General features: G+C 42.4%; 1 protein-coding gene across 1 annotated transcript in view; it reads left to right on the top strand.

Moving 5' to 3' along the window:
- The first annotated feature begins 5075 nt into the window (after nucleotides 1-5075).
- Nucleotides 5076-10686, top strand: part of TASOR2 (transcription activation suppressor family member 2) — a 39342-nt gene continuing 33731 nt past the window's right edge. The window contains exons 1-6 of the mRNA XM_080810534.1: nucleotides 5076-5209; nucleotides 5358-5482; nucleotides 5562-5581; nucleotides 5672-5771; nucleotides 7662-7762; nucleotides 8422-8525. Of these exons, the coding sequence (XP_080666660.1) occupies nucleotides 5457-5482; nucleotides 5562-5581; nucleotides 5672-5771; nucleotides 7662-7762; nucleotides 8422-8525 (351 nt within the window). The 5' untranslated portion in view covers nucleotides 5076-5209; nucleotides 5358-5456. The remainder of the gene's footprint in view (nucleotides 5210-5357; nucleotides 5483-5561; nucleotides 5582-5671; nucleotides 5772-7661; nucleotides 7763-8421; nucleotides 8526-10686) is intronic.

Raw genomic sequence — 10686 nt, 5'->3', positions numbered from 1 at the left:
AGGAGTGAGAGAAGGAATAATCAGGTGTACGCTTGTCAGCTCACACTGCTGTGATGTTGTCAGTGGAGAAGAGACACAAGGAAAGGAGATTGGCAGGGAAGCTGAGGCGTTAAAAGGGAAAGGTGATCTTACAGTTCAGAATGTGGATTAGCACTAAATTTCTTTGAGCTTCAAGTTCCTCATCCGTGAAACAGATAAAACTGTCTTTGGGATCTGCTGGGAGGGTCGTGGGAGGCTGCGGGAAGCACTTAGCTCCTGGTAAATGGACGCTACTACTTCCGTGAATTAAATTTGAGAAATAGTGGATTTTCCTAGGTGTTCTGGGAGATACCCTGCTGATGGTTAAAAGAAAAAAAAAAGCTGGAAAAAAGGATTAGAACTGGCGATGGGGGCTCAAAGTGGCAGGACTAGGTGTTGTTGAAGCCAAAGGTACTGTTGTGTGAGACAGTATTGAAGGAAAAGAGCAGGACTGTGGGTGGGTGTGGGACCGGGGGCCGGGGGGTAAGGAGAAAGTCCAGGGGAGGAAGAACTGGGGGGGAGCACGGGTATTTAGCACGATTGGGTGCTACCAGCGTGGAGGTCAGAAGTGGCTCGCTTCCTGCTGACCTTTTTCACAGCTCTGTCGAGATAAAATTCACGCAGCCTGTAATTCACTCATTTCAAGTGTGCAGGTCAGCTTTTCTTAATGTATTCGTAGAGCAGTGCTACTGTTAGCACAGACTCTTTTCGCCCCCCCAAAAGAAGTCTGTGCCTGTTCGCAGTGACACGCCATTCCCCGCCACGACCGGCCAAGGCAGCCGCTCTCCAGCGCTCCGGGTCCGCCTCATTCAGACGTTCCGCTTGAACGGAAGCCTCGGGGATGCTCTGTGACTCCTTTTCCCCGTTCAGTGTGTTCAGGGTTCTCCACGCTGCGGTTCGTACCGGTACTTCATCCGCCCTTTGGCTGGATGATACCCCGTTGCGTGGTTTTACCACGTTTTCTTTATTCTTTCAGCGCTTGAGGGACCTTTGCTGGTTTGCACTTCTTGGCCGTTCGGGAGGTGCAGCTGGGTGCCTTCGTGTACAGGCTTTTGTGGAGATGTGTGTTTTGCCGCCTTTTAGGTCCCGACGCAGCAGTGGGGTTGCTGGATTTTGGGGTCACTTTGTGTGACACAAAAATGCTTTAAAACTTACATTCACGTCTTCTAAAGGCTGTGACGGGGAATACATTCATAATCCTGATACCATCTTCCATAAAACCTGATACCATCTACCATAAAACCTTTTCTCCTCCCTACTCTTTTTCATTGTAAAACATAACTAACGCAGGAGGAGGATGGTGGAGTGTACCGATCTCCTAGGTTTAACAGATCTGGTTTGCATTATTCCCTCCATTTGGCTAACAAAATTTTGTTGTTGAAGAATGGAAAAGTAAATTACAAGTAAATACTTACAGCTTTCATCTCTAAAATATAAGGCCCTTGTTCTACATGACTCTAATCCCTGATTATATGGTTGATGTTTAAGGGGCTGGCTTCAGTGGGGTGCCGGAGTAGAAACCGAAGTATTCCTAACAAATACACATACCATTATTTCTTCTTAACCCCGTACTGGGGTGGGTAAGAAAATAGCACTACTGCCGACGTGTATTTTATAGTTTTGGGCTCAAATAGAAATGGTTAGTTCTGTGTATCATAGTAATATCTTAGGAACGTAGTGTCTTATAGCTTTAAAAGTTTATGGATCTTTTAAATCTTCCCGAGGACCCTGTGGCTTAGGTGTCCAAGCCCACCCCCCAGCCCCCGCCCCGGGTTACCTGCTCCTCAGTCTCATGGGTATTAATAGGAAGTGAATGACTTGGCGCTGGAACCCAGGCTTCTGACCCCACGGTCACTGATCTCTCCAGGATATCCAGGTGCTCTCACTGGTGTCGCGTATTTCGAGAGCTGCCTCCGTTGAGGAGTCTCTGTGGGACGTGCTCTTCCCTCCCCTTCCCCTGCTGCTGCCACCGGGACCCTCCTCTGCTCTCTCAGCTCTGACGGTAGCTTCCCGGTTGGCCTCGCTTCCAGCCTCTCCGCCCTCCCGAGACTCCAGCGCCGGGGCAGCGGCGGTCTGCGCTGAAGACCCCGGCGGGTCTCTGCTGCCCGCGGGGCGGGGTCTCCCCTGCCGGGCCTCCGATCCTCACCGCTCCGTTCCACGCTTCCGCTTCAGCCTCGGTTTCCCGCGCTTTCTCCCCGGCTCCGCGCGCCGCGACCCGCCCTCCCGCGCGGTCGATGTCGCTCACGCGTCCGTGCTTGTGCTCACCCTGTTCTCTGAGAACCTCGTTCCTCTTTGTTTCAAGAGCTCCTTTTCTAAGCACATATGATCACTTACTTCCATTTCTTTGTGTCCTCGGTTCCGTGTGTCTGACGAATAGTTAAGTACCGGCTGCGGTGGGCCGCGGTGGGCCGCGGTGGGCCGCGGTGGGCCGCGGTGGGCCGCGGTGGGCCGCGGTGGGCCGCGGTGGGCCGCGGTGGGCCGCGGTGGGCCGCGGTGGGCCGCGGTGGGCCGCGGTGGGCGATGAACTCAGGTGATTTCCGCCTGAACCGGAAGTTCCCGGACTAGCGGCTTCAGCTGCTTCACGGCAGCGCCTCGTTCTCTTCACTTCGCGGCCGCCGCTGCCCAGCGCGTACCTGCCGGGGAGCAGACCGTAGCGCTTATTATTAGAGAAGAGTACTTGTAAGAGATTCTTTGCAAAAAATCACTTGAGGATCGGAGTGCTATAGTTAGGACTTTTCGTCGAATGATTGCCTTAAAAAAAAGAACAACTTAGATTTACCAAGAACTGTGATACTTGTATCCCTTTTTAGTTATTGTACCCAACTAGAGCATTGGTTGTCCATCAGATAACATCCTGTCTTGTCTTAGCTCTAATGTTCCATACCTTTAGAATATCTTGAACAGTTTTTAAAAGGTAAGCAGTTTCAAAACAGTTTACTCTTGACTTTTCTTTGTCTTCTGTGTTGTCTTGTTTAGTTACAGGTAGCCCTGTGTGTGAAATGTACGTGAGTAAACAATCCTTTTAAAGTGTGAATTAATCTTTATCTTATACTTTTATAGGTGTGTATATTTCCAAATACTCAGACTATCTTCATGCAAGACCATGGTATCATGGGAAGTCTGGTTATGTTGTAATTTTTAACCTAATTAAGGTAAAGCCCAAACTCGCTTCTTTGTAATTTTTCTTTTAAAAACTAAAGGTTATCAGTCTGTGATAATGTTCTTTGCAGATCATTTGCATCATAGTCATGAAGACAGCTATAAATTCAGAAAAGATAACTGCTATTCTTGCTTTCCTTTAAAGATAAAGCTTTTTTGTTCATTTGGTAGATGATCTGTGAATATGTCTTTGAAAAACAAAACAACTTTCAAAATAATACATAAGGTAATCAGTAAAAAGCATTCCTCTCATCCTGGCCTACCATGGTCACTTTTTAAATGTTAATTAACATAAGTTGCAACCTGTAAAAACAATGTGATTACAGTTATAAGAGGAATTTAGAAAGCAACTTTACATTTTCTGGTTTAAATTGTTGATGTAAGAGAACCTTATTTCCTTTATCCCTACAGCATCCAGACCTGTTCACAGTTTAATGTGGCATCTATAAACTGCTGATCTCAGAAATTCTTAAATACCCTCAAATAGTTTAGTATGAGTGAATCGCACAATTTAATAGTTTTTACTCAAGTAGTTCCTAGGAAAACTCTGACCTTAGAGAGTGGTGGGCTTTGTGAGAACATACTCTGTGGTCTCATTTTGTTTTTTGCTTCATTTTTAGCTTTCTTACTGTCCTGAGTTCTCTGATTATACACCAATACTACTGATGCGTTTCTTTGAATGTGAAATATTCACATTCTAAAGTTTGTCCCCGAGAACTGGAGGGAAGGTGGCTGGCGGGGGATCCCCGCTCCTGCTCCCTCTGTCCCCCCGCAAGGGAGCTAGTGGAGTAGATGGGCCACCGGCTCCCAAATTCTCATTCGGTGTCGTACCTCTGTCAGATTGTGCTTCGTGCCGGGGTTCTTGGCCCTGTAACCCCCTGTCTGGTCAGTTTTTACCTATGTGCTCTCAGTTCTCCTTACTTTACTGCTCAAAAGCCAGCCATGCCCGACATGCAGGACATCATAAAATGTTGGAGAGGGTGAAGATACAGGTTGTGATTGCTCACTGAGAACTACCATTTATATCCTTTGGCTTTTTATTATTGCCCCTGGTGGTCCTATGAATGAAGAGGCACGACCTTAACACCCTGCCACCTCCAAATTAGATTCTTCCTAAAAGATAAAAATAAAAGTTCCCTATAACTTTACCTCATTTTGGTATATATTTTGTGTATTTTGCCACGTCATTATAGTACTCACAACAGCTTTTAAAATCATTGTATGTTATTTCATTGTATGGTAACTTTGACTGCCTTCCCCTCCTTTGCTCCAAAAGACGTGTAACTCTTGATGAAGAGAAATCTAGAATCGGAAGTACTATGGACTGTTCAGTAATCGGGTCCGGCTAAGCACTTTACTGTATATTTGCTCCTTGCTGATTTACTGGGTCCTGGCATGATAGAAGTACCTTTATCTAAAAATTTACAATTGGTATCTTAATACTTCAGTTCGAGAACTCATCTTGTGAAATTTTAGATTTCATTTGTCACCTTTTATATTATAGTCATTGACTAAGCTAATCTGTTCAGTTGGTGGGCTCTATATTTTTCTTTTCTTTCTTTTTTTTTTTTTTCTCTATATTTTTCTTTTACCGAAATGGTTCTCTTAAATTTGGGGTGATTCATGTACTCCTTTCATGATGTGATAAAAGCTGTGATCGTTTACCTCAGAAAGATGCCCATACATACCAAATTTTTAAATGCAATATTAAGAGGCTAACGGGTAATTAAAACTATTGTTGGCCTTAAGACAATTCTCTAAGAACCATAGTTGTTAACACGATTTGTTTGAAACACATCCACGTCCTTACTTATTAGGCTACTTTTAAATGAATCCTAGAGTAAGATTATTGCCTTTTGAAGCCATCTGATTAGTCTTAATATTTTTATTCTAGGGAAGAGTCAAGTTTGTGTCTGAGAATTTTACCACTAACTATACTGGCCCATCTTCTGGCTATGATTGCCACGTGGCTGCAAATACTAACAAGGTTTCTCAAAAGACGAGTCATTTTCGCACATTTGAACTGAGTCAGGTATAGTCACCTGGGAATAAATCATTCCCGAGTTACATTTCTGAATCTAATGTATTAAATGTCAGGCCTGGGTGGAGTTGAGAGAGAAACTTGGTGCCAGCGGCATTCCGCAGTGCTACTCTGATAATCCGTATTTCTTTTCTTTCAGTATTACCTCTATGAAGTTTCAGGCAGCTCTGTTATTGAGCGACCCAGGCAGGTCTGTCCTTACATTATTGTAGCTTTCCAGTACAGGGAGCCTAAAAGGATGGCAGCATCAGCCCCTAAAAGCATGTAAGTAATTATGCGCATGCTTTGTTTTACTGGATCTGTTCTGTTTGCTCTTATAAACATGCCTTTCCTTTTTCCCTAGATTTGAACTCGGTGAAAATGGTAAGGCATTGTTTAATTGGTTCTTTTATGTTTTTTAAGTAAATGTTTTGCTCATAAATAATCAGTTTCTTTCTTCCTCATTTCTTAAAGCTCTGTCCTCTTCATGGCAAGGCAAATTAATTGTTCAAGGCTGTCTGCTGTGTGACATAACTCTCTGGTCCTCTGACGGTATAGCTGTTCCAACACAACTGTAAGTATTGAGTCCGTGTCCTTTACTGTTTGATTTTTTTTTTTTTTTTTAATTCTCATTTTGAAGTCTTATTTGTTGGTACTGGTGTGAAACAAAGCAATTGTACTTGGTTTTTAATTAGAGTACTTTGGGGTTGATGTATAGAGCACAGGAAACTTAAATTCAGCTCCGAATTCTGACCTTGGCTTTGAAATAGTTAGTTTTGTAATCTTTGACAAGTCACTTTGGAAATTTTAGTGTCTTAATCCGCTCATGAGAATATGACCTTACCGAGAGAACTGAATTGATGCTAGATGTTTGACTTCCCCAAGACACAGATTGGGTTTGCCTAGGTAGCAGATGCAGCAGATAGGCCCTATTATTGGCTCTTTATTAAGAGTTGCAGGAGCTGATTTTCCTAGACCACTATTAAGTGGAGTAGCTATTACATATATTTGCATTTTAATGAATTATCTGCTTCTGGGGCACTGCGAAGGGCATCTTGTGATATCTTTTTATTTAGTCTGTTCTTAGTTTGCACCCCAAACTATTGAAAGATAGACCTGTTTTGTTGAAATACAAGCTGAAAACAGGTGTGCTGTCAGAATTCATTTTCTTTCTGTTGACTGACCTATTTTAAGAGGGAGGATTGAAGATTATTACAATCCAGAGAGTAAAGTAAGAATTCTGTGAATAGGGATACCGGGGTGGCTCAGTTGGCTGACCGAGTCTTGATTTTGGCTCAGGTCATGATGTCAGGGCTGTGAGATCGAGCCCTGCATTGGACTCCGTGCTGCGCATGGAGCCTGCTTGATTCTCTCCCTCTCCTTCTGACCATGACCCCCACTCTCCACCTCCTGCACCTGCACACGCTCTCCCTCAAAACAAAACAAAACAAAACAAACAAAAAAACGAATTCTGTAAATAAATAAATGGGAGAGCTGGGAAAGTTCATTGTCATTGCGGAGTACAGCTAATGAGTATAGGGAGAAGTGGCTAGAACCGTTAACTAAATGGTTAACATCGCCAGCAGTGGAATAAATGTCATACTGTTTCCTAACAGTATGCATCGAGAATGACACGGTGTCACTAGGGTGGTATTCCTGCCAGTCTAGTCAGCAGGAAACATCAGACATACCCAGATTGAGGGACATTCTGCAAAATACACGGGCTATTCTTCAAAAATGCCAAGGTCATTAAAGATAAAGATCAAGAGACTGTCCAGATTGAACGTGTCTAAAAAGACCTCACTAAATGCAGTGCGTAATCCTGGACTGGATTGTAAAACAGAAGGAAATTCGTTTTCTTTTGTTATAAAGCCCCTTAGTGAGATAGTTGGCAAAACTTGAATAAGGTCTGTAAGTTAAATAATGGAACCATATCATTATTAATTTCTTGGTTTCATTAATTGTTCTGTGGTTACATAAGCAAATGTCCTTTTTTAAAGACACAGATGTAGTTAGGGGCAAGGGAGGGCATTTATAAGTCTACAAGTATTTGAAAGTGAGTTTTCAAAGAAAAGTCAGAGGAAGTGGTACAAAAGTCTGGATGTGGTTCATTCAGTGGTACGGCACGGTCAGCAGTCCACTATTGTTAAAAGCTGTCAACTCTTACATAGTGTAATTTTTTGAAATTTCTCATTCTAGTGTGCATAATTTTTGATTCATCTAGATATGTTAATCTCAAAAATACACACATTCAAAAAATGCGAACATATTTGAAGACTGTGGTCTGTGGGGTCATATATTTGAAAATATATAATACTTACAAATATTCACATTTGATACAGATTTTATCAATTTAAGAACTTTCTAGTTATGATATTTTTGTTTGCATTTATATTAGAAAATAAAAAATTGTGAAGCTGTAGATTAAACGTTTATTAAATTGCATGGTATTGTTTTGTTTTAGACCACATGAACTAGATTTTAAGTATGTAATGAAAGTGTCATCTTTGAAGAAAAAACTACCAGAAGCTGCCTTTAGAAAACAGAATTACCTGGAGCAAAAAGGTCTGTTCAGATGGAATGATACACTGCATGCCCTGGGCTTTGTTCAGTTTTTTTCATAGGTCACATGCACATGCATACACACTCTGTTGTGGTTTTGCCCTAAGTGATTCGCAGAAGGGCCTTTGGTTAGAGTTGTAGAGTTGCCGTGATTTAGTTCTTTGGAGGCTAACTAGAAACCAAAAGGTAGTTTCTTCTAAGGTGGCAGAGACTAGCTTTACTATAGGACCCTCAGGGAGTTCAGTGGAGAAATACTTGAAATAGTTGGAAACTTGTAACAGTTCCTTTGAAGGAGAACAGAGGTTTTGTGATGATGGTGTTTATTTATTTATGTACTTCCAACTGAAGAAAAAAAGCAGAAAACATGCAAAGGAAATTTAGATTAATTCATGGAACATTGATGTTTATATTATTTACGTAGTATGTATCTGTCTTGTTAATTCCTACAGTAGAGTCTATGTTATTGAAAGCATTGTTTCACATACTTGACACAGTAACTTCTTACTGAGTTTTGTAACAAAGACCATTGAATGTTAAATGTTTTTAAGGAGTATTTCTAGTTCTTCCATCTTTTTAACATATAAAATGAAAAACTGGGTTATTAAAAAGCATAATAGCATTTTAAAGTAAAAAATGTTCCGTTTTTCTGATTTGCTCCGTAGTCTGTTGCCAAGATTTGTGCTTCAAGATGTATGAGGTGGAGCTGGCGAACAAACGAGGGGAAAAAGTAGATAAACTAACAGAGTACATCAAAAATAAGCAATTGGTAAGAATCACCGATTTAAAATACAATTATTATTTTTTCCTTGAATGAAGAAATTGCTATCTCATTATTCGTTGACTATGCCTGGAGTGACTTATTTTAGTTTGCTGAAAGGATTTTCATCATTCAATATGTGACATATTCTTAACATTTATTGTCTAATATTTTCATCCCCTTTTGTGTCTCAGTTTACTTTCGTGTCATGCTGGTCAGTTTGTACTCCTGATTTTAAGAATAAGAGGATAGTTTTCCCCAAATCCTTTGTTGTTGTTGTTGTTGTTGTTGTTTTATGACAGAAGAATTGAGTAGATCCCTAGCGTTTCTGAATTAATCAAAGGACCACTTGTGAGATGCTTCTTTAAAAGTGACCTGTGTTGATCTATAGGTATGTAAGGAAAAAAGAGAGATCAAACGTTGGTGCTCCCACCGTTTCCATATTGTAGAAAGTGACTAGTGAGACGTATGTAACAATCCAGAGACTTCTATCCCTTTTGTCAACCAGGGCTCCTCAGTGTGGGGAATGAGTAGATGCTGACCTTTTATGAGTGAGACCTCAGCATCCCAGGGAAGATGGTGTGAGTGTGGGATGGCGATCTAAACATGTGAGCCCGCTAGTGGCAGGCTGGACTGTCCCTGGAGTAGACAGCAAGAAGTCAGAAGTGACAACAGGACCCGTGGACAAGCTGTGAAGATAAAAGGTCTTGGGCTCAGCCAGTTCAGATACTTGGAGTTACTTGTGAGGGTGACTCAAGCTGGCTTAAACAGTAATAGGACTGAGCAGGCTTCTTTTCAGTTCTAGGTGGTAAGGCCAGTTCAAGCACGGTTTGCTCAGGCCTCTGGGTTTCATCTCCCCCTGCTCTTACGCTAGTTTGTCCTGCAGCCGCTGTCCGTGGCGACGTGCTTCCTCCGTGCGTCTGGAGACGCACGGGAGCCCCTCCTTCATTAGGCCACTGTGTCATCTGCATGTTCCTCGTCTAGTAGTTGACAGGGAGTGGGGTACCCTGACCTGCCTGGGCATCGGAGCCCACCTGCCAGCATGGGTCCCGGGGTCCGGGGTCTGGGGTCGGTCCTGCGGAGTCTGTAGCGCTGCTCCTCAGCGCAGAGGAACCAGCTGGGTGCGGCGGATGCTGAACGGGTGGCCGTCGAGTGTCTGCCGGGGGACGGAGGCTGTGTTGTTCTGCAGTAGCACAGTCCGTTTTCTGTTTGGAAGAGAGTCCCGGGATATTTTCAGAACATTCATGAAGTGACTTTCTAAGTGTGGATGATATCCAGAGTAGCAGTGACCTGATGCGCAAATCACAGATCAGTCACATCGGGTCCTTCCTCCTCAGTGTCTATGCTTTTTCTTCTTCTTCTTTATTTTTTAATATTTTTTAAGTTTTCATTTTAATTTCAGTTGGTTAACATACAGTGTAATATTAGTTTCAGGTGTACAATATAGTGACTCAGCCCTTCCATACAACACCCGGTGCTCGTCACAACAGGTGCGCTCCTTCATCCCCATCACCGATTTCCCCTCCCCCCCACCACCCAGCAGTGTGTTCTCTAGAGTTAAGTGTCCGTTTCTTGTCTTGTTTTGTTTCTGTCTCTTTCCCCTTTGCTTACTTGTTTTGTTTCTTAAATTCCACATGTTGGGTGAAATCATAAGGTGTTTGTCTTTCTCTGACTTATTTCACTTAGCATTATAGTCTCTAGCTTCCATGCTTTTTTTCCTTGCCTCATCACTGTATGAATAATTTTTACATATCTGCCCCCCACCCAGACATTGAGTTTCTTAAGGGCAGTTATCATATCTTAAGTATCTGTGTTTAGAGGGTAAGCAATAGATGTCCCTTAAATAAAGTATATGTGGGCTTGTACCTGGAACACTGACCTTCAAGAATGGTACAGACCAAGGTCTCTTTTTAACAGGGTGTTAAGGACATGTATGGCTGTATTTTTCTGTGTGTAAATGGAAGAGTCCGGTAGATACAGAAAAGATTGTATGATTTCTCCCCACAAAGGGTAAAATAGGAACTTTAGCCCTTACAGTACATATTCTGAGAGACGAATAAGATACATACTTCTGTTTTATTTGCACATTTCATCTGTATCCCAAAACTAAAATGCAGAACAATGTAGAGCTAACTCCCTTATCACTTTTTACAGCAGTAGAAAATGAAGC

This window comes from Martes martes (assembly GCF_963455335.1).
Source record: "Martes martes genome assembly, chromosome: 8".
Taxonomy (NCBI): domain Eukaryota; kingdom Metazoa; phylum Chordata; class Mammalia; order Carnivora; family Mustelidae; genus Martes; species Martes martes.
The sequence above is the reverse complement of the archived record's forward strand: the minus strand, read 5'-3'. Positions and strand labels throughout refer to the sequence as shown.